This window comes from Harpegnathos saltator, unplaced genomic scaffold (assembly GCF_003227715.2).
Source record: "Harpegnathos saltator strain DR-91 unplaced genomic scaffold, Hsal_v8.6 scaffold519, whole genome shotgun sequence".
In the NCBI taxonomy this organism is placed as follows: domain Eukaryota; kingdom Metazoa; phylum Arthropoda; class Insecta; order Hymenoptera; family Formicidae; genus Harpegnathos; species Harpegnathos saltator.
Window position 1 is genome coordinate 421,573 of NW_020230337.1, and position 18,428 is coordinate 440,000.

At 40.9% G+C, this 18,428-nt stretch overlaps 3 protein-coding genes across 6 annotated transcripts in view; 2 read left to right on the forward strand and 1 right to left on the reverse strand.

Annotated features, from left to right (window-relative positions):
• The first annotated feature begins 280 nt into the window (after nt 1–280).
• On the forward strand, nt 281–11,146 carry nsl1 (non-specific lethal 1). 3 transcript variants are annotated; one of them, XR_003113584.1, is made up of 12 exons: nt 281–555; nt 3,322–3,643; nt 3,758–5,558; nt 6,610–7,112; nt 7,348–7,542; nt 7,646–7,877; nt 8,171–8,278; nt 8,446–8,521; nt 8,629–8,791; nt 8,870–9,114; nt 9,259–9,539; nt 10,015–10,078. XR_003113584.1 is itself a non-coding variant. In XM_011154410.3 (12 exons), the coding sequence occupies exons 3-12, from the start codon at nt 4,108–4,110 to the stop codon at nt 10,159–10,161; spliced, it is 3,255 nt and encodes a 1,084-aa protein (XP_011152712.1). In that variant the 5' UTR covers nt 281–555; nt 3,322–3,643; nt 3,758–4,107; the 3' UTR covers nt 10,162–11,146. The 3 variants fall into 3 exon arrangements, 2 of the variants coding, with proteins under 2 accessions (XP_011152712.1, XP_025158752.1); XM_011154410.3 differs by having other exon boundaries at nt 9,259–9,393; nt 10,015–11,146; XM_025302967.1 differs by lacking the exon at nt 281–555 and adding an exon at nt 687–1,271 and having other exon boundaries at nt 9,259–9,393; nt 10,015–11,146.
• A 587-nt stretch (nt 11,147–11,733) lies between these two features.
• On the reverse strand, nt 11,734–13,755 carry LOC105191193 (DNA polymerase delta subunit 2). The gene is made up of 6 exons (XM_011154411.3): nt 13,536–13,755; nt 13,116–13,417; nt 12,813–13,023; nt 12,457–12,691; nt 12,039–12,331; nt 11,734–11,953 (listed from the first exon to the last, which is right to left on the reverse strand). The coding sequence occupies exons 1-6, from the start codon at nt 13,753–13,755 to the stop codon at nt 11,835–11,837; spliced, it is 1,380 nt and encodes a 459-aa protein (XP_011152713.1). The 3' UTR covers nt 11,734–11,834.
• A 1,178-nt stretch (nt 13,756–14,933) lies between these two features.
• The window catches only part of LOC105191194 (transcription elongation regulator 1), an 11,416-nt gene continuing 7,921 nt past the window's right edge, over nt 14,934–18,428 (forward strand). Inside the window, exons 1-8 of one of the 2 annotated variants that reach the window (XM_011154412.2) lie at nt 14,934–15,229; nt 15,765–16,023; nt 16,243–16,332; nt 16,504–16,698; nt 17,026–17,269; nt 17,393–17,611; nt 17,730–17,933; nt 18,389–18,428. The exon at nt 18,389–18,428 is cut by the window's right edge and continues 231 nt beyond it. In XM_011154412.2, coding sequence (XP_011152714.1) covers nt 15,072–15,229; nt 15,765–16,023; nt 16,243–16,332; nt 16,504–16,698; nt 17,026–17,269; nt 17,393–17,611; nt 17,730–17,933; nt 18,389–18,428 — 1,409 coding nt within the window. In that variant the 5' untranslated portion in view covers nt 14,934–15,071. The remainder of the gene's footprint in view (nt 15,230–15,764; nt 16,024–16,242; nt 16,333–16,503; nt 16,699–17,025; nt 17,270–17,392; nt 17,612–17,729; nt 17,934–18,388) is intronic. The other variant, XM_011154413.2, reaches the window with a different exon arrangement.

Sequence of the window (18,428 nt, forward strand, 5' to 3'; positions counted from 1 at the left end):
GCGAAGTTGGTCAAATTTTCTATATACGTTATTGATAAATAACTCGCATCGTTGCCCGTGCGACTTTCCGATGCGGCGAGAACAGCCGACGGATCGTGCGTGATCGACAACGGCTGGCGCAAGAGCCGTTTTTCGAGCGGAACCGAGTGTGCTTCTCGCGAAGAAAGAAGCGTGGTGGCCGCCGTGGACGACCAACTGCACGTACGACGTACCGTGACGACAGTTACGTGAGAAGAGAGAGAAAGAGAGAGGGAGTGAGTGAGTGAGTAAGTGAGAGAGCGAGTGAGCGAATGAGAGGGAGAGAGAAGGAGAGAGAACGCGCGCGCGTCGCCTGGTGAGAGCGGAGGAGATCGGCGACGGACGAGAGCAGCCGAATGCGGACGACGAGATTATCGTGTACGTTGGGTGTGACGGTCGCGTAGGGCTCCGTGTGCGCGTATCGGACCGGCGAATTGTCGCGGGTTGCTACGTATTCGAGATCTGAGCCAGCGTTCCTCACGAGAGAGCCCGCGGCGCTGTCCCTATCGAGAGCATGCCGAGCCCGGCCACGAAGAGGTGAGAGAGCGAGCGAGATAGATAAATAGGGAATAACCGTGCGTGCAAGAGATCGCGAGCGTGAAAGACGGAGAGAGAGAGGGAGAGAGAGAGAGAGAGAGAGAGAGAAAGAGAGAGTGTGTGTATGCGTGCGTGTGTATGTGTGTGGTGAGTGAGTGAGTGATAGATGAAGAGAGAAAGAGATGGATAGATGGGCAGACGGAGACAGCACAAGCATGTGAGCGAGCGAGCGAGAGAAAGAGAGATAGATAGATAGAGAGAGAGAAAGAGGAAGAAAGAAAAGGAGAGTGTGCGTTATAACCCGTGAATCTCTTTCCGAGGGAAGCTACTACCTTCGAAGGTTGTTTTTTTGCTCCGCCATTGTACGTTACGAGAGCGAGCGTCACGGGCGCAGCGACACAACGGCGAGGAAAACGCTCGACGGCGGCGGTATGTTCTACCGCACGTCCGTGGCGTCTTCATAGCGTCGCAGAGATCCTCGTTACCGTACGCCCGTGCGTGTACACGTTCATGTTGCGCTCAATACTCGGCCGCAGAGTGCGTGAGAAGCGACAGTGGCTGATTTCCTCTGCGACAAAGTGCGTTCGTCCGCGCATCTGGCGCGCAACGGCTTGAAGCAAGGAAATCACGGTGCCTTACGGCTGCTCTTATTACGTGCTTTTATTACGTTGATACATACGCGAGCCGGCCCGCCTCCACAGATCGTTTGCGCCCAGGTATCGGTTCTTTATCGCAGTTTGCCGGCTAAATTGGTGCGACGGAGAATCTCGCGCGCGATTATGCAATAGACAACGTGTAACGCGAAAATTGACTTGAGGAAACATGCGCTGCGTCGTCGTATCGTTATTGTGGCATTGCAGCAGTAACGATAGTAGTAGTAGTAATAGTAGTAGTAGTAGTAGTAGTAGTAGTAATCCGTCGTCGTCGTCGTCCTCTTTCTTCTCCTCATTGTCGTTGACGTCGCCCTCGCCCTCGCCCTTATCATCACCACCACCATCACCATCATCATCATCATCATCATCATCATCATCATCATCATCATCATCATGATGTTTTTATTAGCCGCGCGCATCTCGCGTTCGTACACGTAGTCGTCGTCGCCGCGAGTATATCACGTGGTAATGCGTCAGCCGTGTGGCCGCTTTACTTACCTGTTACAAACGCATCGCGCAACAGTGTGCGTGTGTCGCTGCAGCGTCATGATTACGACACGATACGGCGCGCCGCGCCGACCGGGAAGTACGAATTCGTACCTTCGGGAATCGCCGTATCCTCTCTGCTTCGCTCCTTAACTTTGCTCCCGCTCCCATCCGCCTAATCTTCTTGCCTCTGGCTCTTCTTCCCCCTCTATTTGTCTTACTTCCGCATTTCTACGGGCACTACGAAATCTCTCGCCAGTTGGTCCAGATTTTCATTCTACTTTCGATTTGGTTGCGATTACTACACGCGACCAAATTACATATTTGGTACACTCGTCTTTCTCTCTCTCTCTCTCTCTTCCCCACTCCCTCTTCCTTTCTCTCTCTCTCTCTCTCTCGCTTTCTGTCTGTCTTGTTCAGCAAAATGTGTGAGATCGCCCGACCGGCCGCGAAGAAATATCGACTCGTTTCCGGTGCGATTGCACACGTCGCAGTTGCGCGTAATTTTTCTCGCGACGATTTGCTCGTGGCGCGCGTGATTCGCGGTTTCCCCACGCGACAATTTATATGGGAGATACTTTGATCCGTTTGATTGATCTTGCGTCTGGGAATTTGGACAAAAAATATTGAATTTTAGAATGTTATTGGCATCAGCTATAGTCATATAGTTTTCGCACGGGTTTTTGGAAGCGTGTGTATTATTCATATTATTATTCGTAGATATAACGAGTTATATACTTTCCGCTTTTTTGTCGTACGTTGACGCGATCTGTTTTGTTGCGAGTCATTTGCACGCATGTTTCGAAAACGAAAGATTCGTTCTCGTACGTTCTCGATTGTTTTCTACATTTCGTATCGCACTGATTTCATTTTATTTCTCAACCGAGTCGCGCAAGTACTGTGTGTATTTACGCCGTGGGAATACGACAATGCGATTGTGTTTATTGCGCAATATTGTTTGTGTTGAAATACTTGAAATGCGGTAACCATAGTGACATCGTAGGTTGCATTTGAAAGGTTGAGTTTTATTGCGTACAACTAAAGTTATCCTAAATGTGAAACTCTAGAGAAATTTGCCCCTCTTTTGTGGCGTGCTTGATTCTTTATAATCGAATGCCATTGTCTCTCGAACGGTATAGATTTACCACAGTGAGCGTTGAAACAGTACCGAGAATCTTTTACAGACCTCAAAGTTCACATGTAGAACCAAATGTTTCATTTCCCGATTAGTGGTTGTAAGATCGTGAGAGTCATTTGATAAGATAAATCTCAAAACTAAGCGTTAGTAATACCGTCGTTTGATTAGTAACACATCATATTGAATAAGTATAGCGAAAGTCATTGAGAAAAGTCAGTGAAATTAAATTGATGCAATATAAACGGAAAGAAAATATGACAAGCATTTTTTTGTTGCAAAGCAAAAGTTGCACGTTAACAGATCTGCTGCTGTGCTGATCCGTTGATATTCAAACTTCAATAAGACCGACAATCTTAAAATGCTTAGCTTGGATAAAAATTAGTGATAATTTGTAGTGGTAGCTTTCGTTGTATAAGTAGAGGTCTGTATCATTTATCAAAATTTTTAAAAGGCTTTTAAAAGAATTTGTGTTAAATTTGTTTTTTCCAGGACGTACTCGCAGAAAGAAAACGGCACGCGAAACGCATTGTTGCAGACAACTCTGATCTCGGTGCGCTCGGAAATATTTTAATAGCAGCATCAATCGTGTTAAATTAAAGAGACGGACAAAAGACTGCAAATTATTGTGCAAGTGCAAAGTCCACGAAGTAGAAAACCAAAACAAAACTAAGCTATTGTTAGTTGCTAGTGGATCGTGGATGATTCGTGGACTGGATCTTCTCGTATATACATTTCGGAGAGATACTTTGAAATACGTTTGAAGAGACATCAGTATATGTGTATGTTATGTTCTTCTTGTAAGACGTGAAAGGTGAGTTCATCGCGAGTTTTTCGCACTTTATTCTTTGTTTGTGAAAATTTTTCTGATGAAATTTTCAAGGAAATGTGTAAAACACGTTGGTTTTTCTGTTTCTCTTTTTTACAGAAAACGCAGCATTTCTTTGGAGGAGAAATGGGCGAATCAGTGATCAATAATATGGGACAGAACGACATCGAAGCGACATAATTACGTTACGTGGCTCTTGGAAAAGGCGATGCCAGACTGATAATAAATAATAAATAATAGATTAGAGTAAAACGCGAAAGGAGTAGAGAGAGAGAGAGAGAAAGAGGAGAGGAGGGGAGAAAAAGGGAAAGAAAGAAAGAAAGAAAAGGAGAAGCAGAGAGAGAGAGAGAGAGAGAGCGCAAAGATAGAAAAAAGTGCTCGCAACACAGCAAGGGTGGAGAGCAGGAGGAGCACAAGTGCCGGATAGAAGGCATCGTAGTAATGGATGAATGGGAGTGAGCGCGACGCACAGGGAGCGCAGGAGCGGGTGCGGACGGGAGCCTCTGGATGTCGAGGCCGCGGCACTGGCAACGTCAGTGGCAGTGATGGCCCCTGCTCTGACGGAAGGCGGTCCTCAAAAGCCTGAAAACTTGCTCCCTTCCCTCCCAGCCGGCGGTTTCCTTTCCGCAGAGCAAGCCACGCAGGTGTGCCAGAATCGTGAGATCCTGACCAAGTTTGTTGTACCGGCGAACGTGCAACCGTCAAAGATCGACGACCAATGCCTGCGTGGTGTCTCGAAAGATCTGATACGCGATGTTATTAATTCGAAATACGCCAACGACCTCGACAGTCTGTCCACGTTCGCGAGCGCATCTGACTTGATCACAAAAGACGGCTTGACGGAGCAAGACTTTGAACAGCCGGTCACGCCGGACGGTCCCGAACCGCAGGTGACTGACATTATAATGAACGACCCATCTATGGGTGATCAAAGCAACAACATGGGCTTCTTGAAATCGAGCGCGGACCTGCCTCTGGTAGCTTCTGAGACTACGAGTGACAATAAGAATTTGGACGTCGATCAGATAATGGCCTTCGGCTCCGACATCACCACTGACGCCGAGCAATGCAACATCGCGAATGTCGCTGATATCGGGCACAATGTGGACGAGATCTTGCAAGTAATCAAGTCGATCGAGAGTGCCGACACTACCGAGAACATTACTGCGAGTGGCAGCGAGCCCGTGCAGAGCGCCGTCGAAATGTTCGCCATGCCCGAAGAGGGATTCACCTCCTTCGAGCGAGATTTACTCAACGATGTGGACGTGATGAGTCTTTGCAACGATAATATCAATATCTCGGACACGGTGGACCAACAGAAGTCGAACAATCTGAGACTGCAGCAAGACATCGTGGCGCAGAAGCAATTCGAAAATGAGAGGAAGAGCGCGTTTTTAATGAGAAGACTGAGGAAACTACAGGCGAGAGCGGTCGGCAGACACGTCGCGGAGGAGACCACCGGCGTACTCGAGTTGGCCCATCATGGAGTAAAGAAATATTTGTTTCAAGAATTAGTCAATATCGGTTCGAAATCTAATGTCAGAAACTTTCCTGAGATTAGCAGCAGTTTACATTCGTTTCTGCAGAAAATGGAGAAAATGTGCATCGCTCAGAGTAACAGTGTGAATCGTCAGAGAGTGTGTTGTCGATACTTTGGTGGGGGCTCGCGCGACAATTTGGCCGGCGCATCTGGCAGCAATGGCAATCGTCAGCCGGTATTTGGTACTCACCAAGTTAAACTGAACGGTGAAGAAGTGGAAAGTGTGGCTGGACCTTTGTCTACGCAGTTACATGTTGTGGAATCAAACTTGGATTCAGATTGCACAGCATCCAGCAGCGGTGGAGAAAGTTGCGACGAAATGCAGACGTTTAACAATCCTCATCAACAACACCTGTCCATGTAAGTCTCGTTCAACAAAGATTTTTATTCGAAACGCTGAACGCTGTTTATTCGCACGCTCCGCCTCCGTCAGCTTCGTTTATCAATTTATTGATTATTGTTTTATTCCTATTCCTATTCTCGAAGGTGTTCTCTCCAATCGCGTGCACTCGAAATTAATTTGTGAATACACAAAAAAAAACGAACATTGTACCGTTGCCGTGCCTGTTATATTTGTTCTCTTTCTTCTTCTATCCTTTCTTTTTTCTGCTGTAATGATTATTATGTATCGTCATCATATATCATATAACCGTCGTAACTTGTCCATTACTTACAACAAATTTCATACGACGGTCGTAATTCGTATCACGGAGATATGTATTTGATGTGATTATCGGTATATTTCGTGCATTTTTGTTAAGCTCGCAATGTACATGTTTCAATTCATTTGGACAAATTTGTTTGTTAAGAAAGTTGCGCTGTTTTGCGATTTCGACGTGATTTCGATTTTTTGACTACTTGCTGAAAATTTCCATTTTTTCTTTATTTCTTTCTTCTCTTTTGAACAAATGATAATTTTTTCCATATAAAGTACTGTCTGCTTCGAGTCTGTACAATAAACAATAGTGAATAATTGGAAGAAAAAACGAACCGAATACATGCATACATTTTCTAGCTCGGTTCGAAGTTCTTTACCACACTTATTTACTCAAAAGAAGAGGAGAAAAAGAAATGCTGCTTTCTAAACACACTTTTAATAATAGTTTGATATCAGTATTGGAACTGTTTGAATTGCTCATACATGTAACTAACGTTATATTTTATTCGTACATAATTGCAATATGCGTTACAATATGCTTTTTTTTCATCTGAATCGTGACGTGAAGACGAAACGAAACGGCAACATCAGACTAACATCGCTGTTTAATTATCGCTGCTCTGTATCTCTTACGTATAATTATATTATTATGTATAGTGCAAGTGTAGCGTTAGAGACTGAGATTTGTTACATAGTATTTCCTTATTGTGCAAATTGGTAAGCCAAAATTGTATTGTTACATTATTTACACAGATCCAAAAGAGCAGCATGGAGATATGCGCAGGATCGTGCAGGTGTAGCATCACGGTGGACCTGGCTGCAGGCACAAATATCAGATTTAGAGTACAGAATTAGGCAACATAACGAAATGCAACGGCACATTAGGGCCACAAAGGGCTTGGTTATGCTCGATAATACGGAGACTGTTAACGGGTACAGTGGCGCTCTACCTGGTTCTACCGGACGATACAATTCACCTGAAAGTGAATTACCAGCTAGTAGAACGCGCCCATTCGTATGGAGTTATTACAGGAAGAGAAAGCTTGTGCAAGTGGACAAGCTGCATGAAGTTTCAAAGCGTGCAGCTAAAGCGTCAACAGTAAGATGCAACTGCGATCATGTGTTGCCTGCGTGTGCTTTATGCACAGGAAGGCTTGATCCAATGCAACCGCAAGAACCAATTGAACAGCTTTCTATACAGGAACGTGTAGCACTTGTTGATCCTAGTTTTCATCCGGTGTTGTCGTTCCCAGACGGTATGATTATTTATTATAACATATATTATGCATTACGCATAATATATTGCACATCTACATACATCCCTACAAATCTTTTTAAAGCCGACTAATGTTCGATATTGATATCGAGAAGAGTCTATAAATGCTATATAAAGTTGACAAAGCACTTGAAAGAAACAAACGTGTGCGCACGTATACGCAACATGTATTAGAGTCGTCGAGTAACACAAAAATTTTCTCGTATGTCTCTTAGAAATTGTGCACGGCACTCATTTGGAAGCCATTATGAAGTCGGTGGAGTGGCAACAAAAGATCTTGAGAGCAAACTTGCGAGTTACCCGAGTGAAAGATAAAGACGGCAGTGAAAGAAGAAATAAGAAACTTCCTGGTCACAGAACTAAATATACCGCACGATTGAAAAAATCATCCTCGACTATTCTTACAGCAAGTAAGTGGCGAGCGCTTGTGCGATCTAATCTTTTGTGATTTGCCCCTTCGTGTTGATTAAAAGGGATGAGACCTAACACCATACTTCCTTACTCTACACACAGGGATCAAGAGAAAAGTGTTGAAAAATGGCAAAAGAAATAGACTCGGTCACGAGAGAAGCGTGCACGGATTGAACAAGAAACGAATATCAAAGATGCCAACCGAAGATGACGACGACATTAGCGCGCTTTCAAGTTCCAGTAAACACTCGTCTCCAGTGCCTTCTCCATTGCAACATGTTACTGCCTCATTGGAGAAAAATACTGTTAAAGAGAAAAGTTCCAATTCCCACGGGTAAGCGCGTGGTCACAGCTGCGCTTGTCTTTTTCTGCATTTTTTTTTTTTTTTTTTTTTTTTTTTTTTTTTTTTTTTTTTTTTAGTGAGACTGTTGTATTGTCGATTATACACATGTGCGTACTTAATGCACGCGCAAGCAAAAGATGCCTCCCAAAATATCAAGTAGAGAGAGAACGAGAGAGCGAGTGAGCATGCATGCGTGATTGATTGATGAAATCGTCAATCGCTATCGCTTTCTTCCTAAGACAATTACCACACGACTTCGTAACAACTCGGCTATGATATTTCAGGCGTTTGCGACAAAATTCGTACGACATTGACAATATAGTCATCCCCTACAGTGTCGCTGCTTCAACTAGGCTCGAAAAGTTACAATACAAAGAGATTTTAACACCAAAGTAAGTTTACTAGTGAGTTTACTTTTTATTATTACTGCTCTATTATTGGTCCTATCAGTGGAAAAAAAATTTCACTCAATTATACTCGCATCAATCTCATTTTATTATTACCGTTCGTTTGTCGTTCATATATAAACAAGTTTCTCTTACTAAACTCTTACTTAAAGGTGGAGATTGTGCGAGGAGACCGCGAAAATGGACGTGAAAAATGGTGTGATGCACAGGCCTGATCAAGATAGTGATGTAAGTAAAATAAAACGCTAATTGATATTAACTCGTACAATTTCTTGTATCACCGCGTTACTCTTGTATGATGCAATCCACTAATGTGTTTGGATCTTATCAATCAGTTTGAAGATATGTCTGATGAAACGATTGCCTCAAGGCATGAACGTAGCGAGCGGGAGGAGAACAAACGTTTCATGACGTACATCAACATGCCCCATCAGACACGTATTCGTCATAACCAGCGTCGTGTTGACAGCAGAGCAGACAGCGGCGCGAATACGCCAGGTACATACATTGTCTCGCGGTCGTATACGCGGCTCTACATCACGCAGAGCTACAACCAATCGAACGTCGTACTTCCAGATCCCATGTCGCCGCACGCGGCGAGCGACCTGAGTGGTGACGTGATATCTCCCATCACGTCTCCACCCGCTACTCCGTCGCAGGTGCAAGACACGGAGCATCCAGCATCTAGTCTGGATTCGCACCGACCGACCGCTCTGCAAAACGCTCTACGACGTCGCGTTATACCCGCGTCAACAGCTGCGTCATTGAGACTGGGAAGAGACGATGCTACTGCGGTCGCATTTACCGAAGACGAAAACGAGGTAACGAATAGAGAACAATAACACATAACACGGATCGGCCATGAAGATACGCGCCCGATCTGGTTTTTCTTTTTTTACATTACGTTCCAACTGACTGACTGACTGACGTTTATATTTTCTAACTGATATTTCCTCGCCTCGTAGGTTTCGCCATACGAGCCGAGAATATTCCCACTATCCGAGGAAGTTTACGACAAGATGCTGAAAGTGATGCCGGACGGACACTGGCAAACCTCGTCGACATCTCTGTGCTCCCGCGACAGAGACAAGGCTGATGATGTACGTACATTGTACTTTTATTGATACCGTGTCGCATTAAAATATCTGAGAAGTTTTAATTATATCAATGTATGGGTGCTAGTACTGACTATTAATGTACACTTTGAGCCAACTTTCATGGCTCCTCTCGAGGCTATCTCTCTCCGGTAAGCAGTGCCACTTGACGCTTCCTATGTTCGTAAAGTAATTCGTTTTATTTGTCACGCCTTTCTCTCACAGATATAGCAAAGTTTACCACACGCGAACAGACTCGCGTTACTACGTATGCTAACGCGATCATTGTGTACTCTTTCCGTGCATCATATATCTACTAGTATCATATATGTGTATGTGTGTGTGTGTGTGTGTGTGTGTGTGTGTGTGTGTGTGTGTGTGTGTGTGTGTGTGCACATATATATATATACATATACACATATATATACACATACATACATATATATATATTTGTACCGATATAGTTTGCTCCTTAGTTGGCGCGTATAGCTACTGCATATATTATGAGCTTGCAATCTCTTGTGAATAGAACTTTTATTGTAATATATCGCCAAGTTATTACCGATCGGATGTGGCTGCTGGCCCCGACAATTGTCGCGCGCATAACCACTCTTGTTTCGTTTCTAGGACGTGGAAATGGATTCTCCTGAATCAGATTCGACCGAATCGGCTTGTTGCGATATAGATGGTGAGGATCCGAATGATCCTGAGTGGACAGTAGCCGACGATAGGGACACTGAAAAGGAGAGAATACGTCCGACGGCTAAGAGATAGGATAAAACTCTTATTAAATATACATTGTGTCTACATCATCGTTACTATGTGCAGAAGCTACCTGTCAATTGTTATATATACCTGTCGGTCATGTAACATGCACCTTAAGTTAATGGTATTACGAATCTGTAAAGTGTATTATAAATATAAATTTTATAACTTCATTCTGCTTAAATTAATGGAAAACCTCTTGATTATTTTTTTCTTCTCTCTTTATCTCTCTCTCTCTCTCTTTTAAATATTGTTGAATACTTTGACCAAAGCATTGAAATTGTATGAGCGTGTCGATATGTTACGTTAGCGTACGTACATTGCATTATCAACTTTCAGCCACCGTGTGTTACGAATAATAGGTAATAAATTATTATCCCGAGATAAAAACGGAATCTCATAACTGAGATTGAGCGATTTTGTATACAAGTAGAAAAAGAAAATACGTGTCACACAATCAATGAGACTTTTACTTTAAATAAAAAAAGTGCCAAGTGAAATGCTTCACATAGCACTGTGTAGTCGTTACTTCTGATTCTTTTGTATTTTCCCGTTTTGTGAGGCAAGACATGACAAAAGTCCGAGATTAAACACACATACTTTGTGAAACACATCGTCGATATCGCTGATGTTTCGATTATACAAATGTACGTTACGATTTTATTATTATGTGAAAATTTGTATTTTTAAGTTCTTGTAATTATGTGTATATACATACACACACACACACACATACATCCGTCATTATAAGTTTTGCACCTAATTTTGCAAATTTCATATCTTATGTAACAGTCAAAATCAGTTTAATCGGATACCAAGTTTCATTTACTTTTTTTCTCGTACGATCTGTATTGTATCTTTTAAGATGCGCTTTTACATCATACAGATAAGAATATAACGGTGCAACATTAAAATTATGTAAAAAGAATGTAAATTCGTATATCATAAGAGATAGTCTTAAACATAGTGTGTGGATCTGAAATATGTAGAACGGAAGTAGCTCATGTTAAAAAAACGCTTGTGTACGGATAGCTGTGTTATTAGTTGAATAAAAATGCCCTGTATTTTGACTGTTATGTTCTCTTCTTATCATTGCTACAATTTGTGAGACATAATTTCATTCATTAATTTAAGCGCTAACAATGCCGAAAGTCTCGTGTCACTGTGATTTCACGATTTTCTAACAGTCTGTGATACTACGTGTATTTTCTCCTTTCTTTTAGAAAAGTTTTATAACCAGGCAAATGTCTACAAACCCTTTTAAAAGTCGCATGCGTTTAAATTTTGTACGTCACTTTTACGATATAAATAAAAATGGGTGATAACAATTTAATTTTTTTTTCCTTCACCCTACCATGCGAATCGTGTTTACTTTTTGCCTTTTTATCTGATCTATCTTTTAACGTCTTTTCTATGACGTGCTAAGTCCTACGTGCCGTTACTCTCGATCTTTAATATGATATATATATTTAGCTAAAATTTGATCTTGCAATGATCATATACATATAATATAAAAATATAAAGTCACATTTTTATTTTCAAATCTCGGCGTATGTAGAATGTACAAATATAAATAACACAATATATGAAAAATGTGAGAAAAATATGTGTGTGATACAAAAATATGAATTAACTGCAGCATATTATGTTACTGAGATATTCATATGAATAGTGAATTATATTTATCCTGTTCCAAAACAAACGGATTTAGTTTCCAAACTTTCAATATCCACTGTAACTGCAGTATGTGTAGAGGAAAATTGTGGAATACAGATTAGTCTGACAATTTGATCGCCTTCACCTGCAAGTATGCATTGTAAGTTGGTTATCGCTTGAAAAGTATAAATATAGGAGCAGCATTTCAATTATGTGATATTGATGCTTACCTTTCCATAACTTAGTTTCAAATTTAGCCGTATTACCCACAAAATATATATCCGGACAGTGGTTTATAATAAATGGATCTCTTTCAAAGTAAGGATGTACCGGCAGTGTGTCCGGGGCAGTTGGGCACATATGTCTCCAAAGCAGTGTTCTTTCCAACCATTCTAAAGAAGAAATGTCTGTCGCACCGGTTGCTTTCGCGATATCCTCGATCGGCTGTCCACTACTACCCATTATTAGACGTTCAGCGACTTTACCGATCCAAGGATTAGTTGCACCTTTGAAACTTCGATATCTAGAGAGTAAATGTTTACATTTACATTGAGCAGGGTAGCATTTGCGTGACACGGATGAAATAGACTGTGACGGAACATAATCTGATCTATTATATACATGGTGATATGTATATTTGCACAATACCTTGATGTTTGTGGTATTACACATGAATGTAGCGGCATCTGAGGCAGCATCGCATTTGTAGGATCGTGCTGACCCGGCATCAAAGTAATGCAACAGCATTTTGCTATTTCGATGAGAAATGCGTCTACACGTTTTGTCGCTGCTGCTACCTCCTTCGTTATCGCGGTAACTTGCGCCTTTCCCTCGGCGTGTCCAATCAGAGTATTTGTTTTTGTAACAGTCTTCACGGAATTACCTAGTATATAATATTTAATGATACATAATAGTTAACTCGGTATAAAATACTTAATGCTATTACAACAGGCTCATTTCATAGTTATACCAGAGAGAAGTATAGAAAAACTGACATCATATACCAGCTATAATAACTCTGATAATGCAAGTGGCATCTTCTTGCATCGTTGCATCACCAGCCATACCACATATCCATTCTGTTAAAAGATTCAGTGACAAATTTTCAAAGCTGCTTGCCAGGTCAAGTCCAGAAAGGAACACCAACTTTCCTTTGGATTGTGGCGATACTAATAAACTTCTGGGTATACAACCAGGAAAGCACCATTCCTTAATCTAAATGAAAAATAAATTGTCCATCTCTTTTGTACATAAACAGAAGATACAGACAGAGAAAGAGAGAAATAAGAGGAAACAATTATGTTTACCGCAAAAGTGCCGTCTTTCTCTTTGTAACCTAATACAGCACATACAACTCCTGTAACATAATTCTTTAAATCTGCAATGTCAACCATTAATTTAATACGTAACATTTCATCTTCCAAGAAAAGTTGGTCTTTTTCCGAGCAATAATTTGGTTTTGGCTCAAGCAATGTAAGTTGATGATCTTCACTCAACTCTTGCAATATCGATGGCTTTGACTTTTGATGTTTATAAAGAGTACCGATAATTACACACTCTTGTCCTTCAAAATCTTCTAATTCCGCTAATTTCAATATCCGAATATCACCTGCAAACAAGACAAATGATGAAACATAACATAACATAACATAACGTCAACTTTGCAGTGATGCACGCAATTGTTTTCGGCAAAAAGAGAGATAGGGATAAAAATATGTATGATTTACCCCATTTTGCGACGACTTGTGATATCAATATCTCCCTTAGCTCCGCTAGCCTCACTGCATAGATATAACAAAATTGCTTGGAGAAATCAACCGATTTATTTTTTAAATCCGCAGTTAAGTCTTCATATTGTGCATGCTGCCTTTGAAATTCTTGCGGTATTCTTTCACTTTCTGACTTAGAAAGCACCTTGCTAGCATGTTCGTTAATTTTGTGCACCATTGTTGACGGTATACATTCAGTTCAATATATAGCTCCAGATTGCATTCAGCTTTGTCCATACGCCATTTTCCAGTAGTATGAAGGTAAAAGAAAAACGGATAATGCGTACGTAGTCCCCACGATCAAAACATATACGTAGTTGCAAAAACCACATCCAACCGCCACGCAGGCGAACTGACGGTATACATCAGTATACATTCTACGTCTACGCTATTGATACTTAAGCCAGCGGCACACGGTGCTTGTTTTCGTGCTGGTTGCTTGCTGGATGAAAATATTGCGTTGTGATTGGTACATTTCCGAAGATGGATGGAAATGCACCAATCAGAACGCAGTATTTTCATTCAGCAAGCAATCCAGCACGAAAATAAGCACCATGTGCCGCTGGCTTAATATTGGTTGCGTTCAGAAAACAAAGCGCTCACTGAGCGCTTAGTAACTATTGGTCCTTACTGTTAGATCCTTACATTCAGACCAATAACGTTGACGAATTACTCAACCGTTGTGTAATCGTTGTGTTTTCTGAACGCAGCCAAAGAGTCTGTTCTTTGTAGCTGCACTTTCTGCACTTTCTCTCCTTCACCAAGTTGGAGTATCAATACGCATCGATACGTCACTTGAGTACAGAAAGTGTATGGCCCCTTGCACAATGCCAGGCAACAAGCAATAAGAATAAAAATAGACCAATCACAATCGACTATTACAAGAATAATCTATTGTAATTGGTCTATTTTTATTCTTATTGCCTGTTGCCTGGCATTGTGCAAGGGGCTTAATGTATGTAACGCATCTGGAAAGGAAGTAGACTCGGTAATAAATTGTCAAAATAGACACAAACATGGAACGACAACTCAATCAATGTCAGAAAATCAGAAAATATCTATCTTTTCGCAGATAGATACAAACGAAAATATTTCTAACCTACCGTTGAAAATCATACTGCGACCTTAAAAGTTACAAACGGTTGTAGCTTGTAACGGGGATTTCGGAACTGCACACTTTGAGAGAAAGTTGATCCCCGCTATCTTTCTGTCGCATTTTCATTTCTAGCCATTTCCTGCCCGCAGGAACCAATAGGTTCTCGGGTAAAACGAACAAACCTTTGAAAAAAGACAGTTCGCCATGTCGATGGCGACCTAGGGGAATTTCCGCGAGACATATTGGCAGCAATATGTTTACAGGTCGTATCGCGTAAAATAGTGATTTGTTTGTGGCCGTTTTTCTGGCTATCCGAGAAAAAAGCGATAACTGGGCGTGTAAGAATCCCAAGTGACTACGATTTTGTCTCCTCTGTATCGCGTATCATTGTACATACAATGGATACGAGCGGTGAGCAACCGCCCGCGATTACGGCCGAGCCCGTCTCCAGCAACGAGCAAGAGCACAATGACGAGACTATGGAGGAGACGGAGGAGTACAATTATGACGGGGATGAATACAGGCATTTCGTGCCGCGTGGCCGTGGCGGTTTTCGGTGCGTATACGTTGGCCGTATGCGCTCGAGATTAGTTGAAGAGATTTATGTGATCGGTATATAATCCGTGTACTACTTCGCCATTATCCTTGATTTTGTCCCATCTTCCCTATTTTTCGTTTTGTAATATTTTTACTTGATTTTTTTCTCTTCTCAATCTTGTATGATCGGTATCCTCTATCATATCGTGTCGTACGACGTCTCGATAGATTATGCAAGAAACATTAAACTTTATTTATACGTAATGTATAATCTGTATGAGACTTTCTCTAGGTATTTTTATAAACTTAACATTTATTCGTAATTTATTCGTAAAAGATATTTTATTTATTTATTACGCGTTACGCGTTATAAAAATATCGTGAGAGCATTAATACTCGAGGATACTTTTACTTTACTGGGAATTTATGTTACCAAAAGTTGCGTCAGATTCATAATATATAAGATAAAAGATGTTTATATGTTCTTTCTTCCATTAAGTGGCAACAATATATCGATAAGTATATGCAATCACAACATTTAAAAATAATTTAAGGGGTCGTGGCAGAGGTGGGTTTGATTTCCCTATGAGAGGTGGGCCTCCAAGGTTTAGAGGAAGAGGTTTTGGACCGCGTGGACCAATGTTTCGTGGAGCAAATAATGGATTTCCTTTCGAGGGTCCACCAAGACCAAATTGTCCCCCTGGTCCAGCTGGACCAAGATTTAGAGGTCCACCACCATTTGATCCCAGCTGGGGACCCATGGGACCACCAAATCTGATGGGACCTCCAAATTTAATGGGTCCTCCAGGAATGGTATATGTTGTCAAATTGCTCTGTAAAAATTATACAATTTAAATCAATTAAAATTTAGCTTTAGCCATTATCAATCATTATGATAGTTTTCTCAAAGATATATTATCCTATATATATATATATATATATATATATATATACATATATATATATACATATACATATTCATACACATATGTGTATATATGCTTATATAAAAATCTTGTTATATTGATTCAGCCACCACCACATATGATGAACGGTCCTATCGGTACAGGACCAGGTCCATATGGACCACCTCCTGGAATGGGACCACCTAACATGAATAGCGTAAGTATTAATAAAATAACATATACACTTTTCATCTTGTAAGATTTTGACAGTTTTTCATATTAAGTGTCAAAGTTATAGTTAAATAGGCAGTGTTAAGTAAAAGCAAAACATTACATATTCAATGATAAATTTCAAAGTAGATTTTTTAATTAAACATATTTTTTACAGATTCCAGGACAACAACAGCCACCTCAACAACAATCGCAGCAGCAAACAAACATTCCAGGTCTAGATCTCAATGGAGAGGTATGGGTAGAAACCAAAACATCTGATGGCAAATCTTATTATTACAATATTCGTACAAGAGACACTACCTGGACTAAGCCAGAGGGACCAAATGTGAAGGTCATGGTGCAGGATCAGGTCAGTACAATCATTTATAAGCTCATAATATTAAATTTCTGTGCTTTGCTGTTGCCCTTGTTTCGCAAATGGTTTTAACTCTATCGAGTCTTGATGTCTTGATGATAATAAAATTTAAGCGGGTTGCCTCTTTGACACTAAAATCACACCAAGCATTATTATTCTGTAATAAGATTCATCTTTGATCTTTTCTTTTTCCTTTTCTTTTCCAACTTATATAACACGTTCAAAGAAAAGTTACAAATTACCGGCTGAAATGTATTCATCCTTACAACTAGTGCAACTAATATGATTAATCCAAACAAACTGATATATTTTGCATTGCAGTTGGAACAGTTGGTACATGGTGCATCGAAACAAGCCGCACGTTCTACCACACCTACTTCATCAAATAGCACACCGACTCAAATAAGTGAAAATAGAATTTCTCAATCAGGCGAGCAATCATCTTCTAATAACACAGATGCCATTAATCAATTAAGTACCGCACCTCCTGGTACTGGACCACCTCCTACATTGAACGATGCTCCAGACGTCAATAACCAAGCATCTGACACAAATCAGTCTAATGGTATGAGGTTTTAATATTTAAAAACACTTGTCTAAATCCTTCGAGTGGCTTTTGCTTGTGGCATACATTTGTCTCTGTAATGGAGCGTTAAAATATTACGAAAAAGATGTGTTAAATCATTAGGTACAGCACCCACGACAGTTGCTAATACACCACCAATGAACACACCGGCTGTAAATACAAATATGATGCAACCACCTCCGAATATGATTCCTATGCAACACAGAATGCCGAATCAATTTGGTGGTCCGATCGCTACGCAATTTGGAACAGCACCCTTCGGAATGCCGCCGCCTGGTTTCCAGCCCTTTGGTGGTTATGGACCACCGCAAACAAATTGGGGTAACACACACACATACACAAAGATAAAAAGATATCTGATAATATGACATAAAAGGAAAAAATGTATGTGTGTACGTGTCGGTATAGTTTGGAACTAATGACACTTGTATTTTCTCAGGTATGCCACAAATGCCCCATGGTGTAATAACACCTCAAGCACCTGCTGAGGATCCCGCTATATTGGCGCAACTTGACTCTGAATTAGTGGCATCCGCTATAGTTTGGACCGAGCATCGTGCTCCAGACGGCAGATTATACTATTACAATAGTAAAGCTGGAGAATCAGTATGGGAAAAACCGCAAGCTCTCAAAGATCTCGAAAGTATGTAATGCTTAATCTCTTTGTTGCGCCGTGCCTAATTAAGTAATTTAGTAATTATTTAATTTGTGCCAATGTGCAATTTTGCAATATTTACGATAAATCTTTTTGAGTCGTGTCAATTTGATCGAAGCGGAGAAAAGATACGAGAGAAAAGTCGCGCGAATATGTCGCGTATCCTTGCCTTATGTGTATAGTATCCACACACGTGACAAGTGACACAGCTGTTTTCCTTCGCTTTATTTTTCTGTTTTTATTCGCACGATTACTTCGTATTGTGACATGCCTCTTGACAACAAGACCAGAATGTATAAAGTAAGTTTTGCGCCATTATTATTTACGCCCCTAATATCGACAAGTGGTATAAACTGATGTTAGGTATTACGGACTGTCAAATTCAATACGACAGTCTGAGATAAGTTTAAAATCCCGCATCACATTTTGCGATAATTTGTTAGATGCAAAATTGGCTTTGCGGCAAAAGAACGAGGAAGCTAA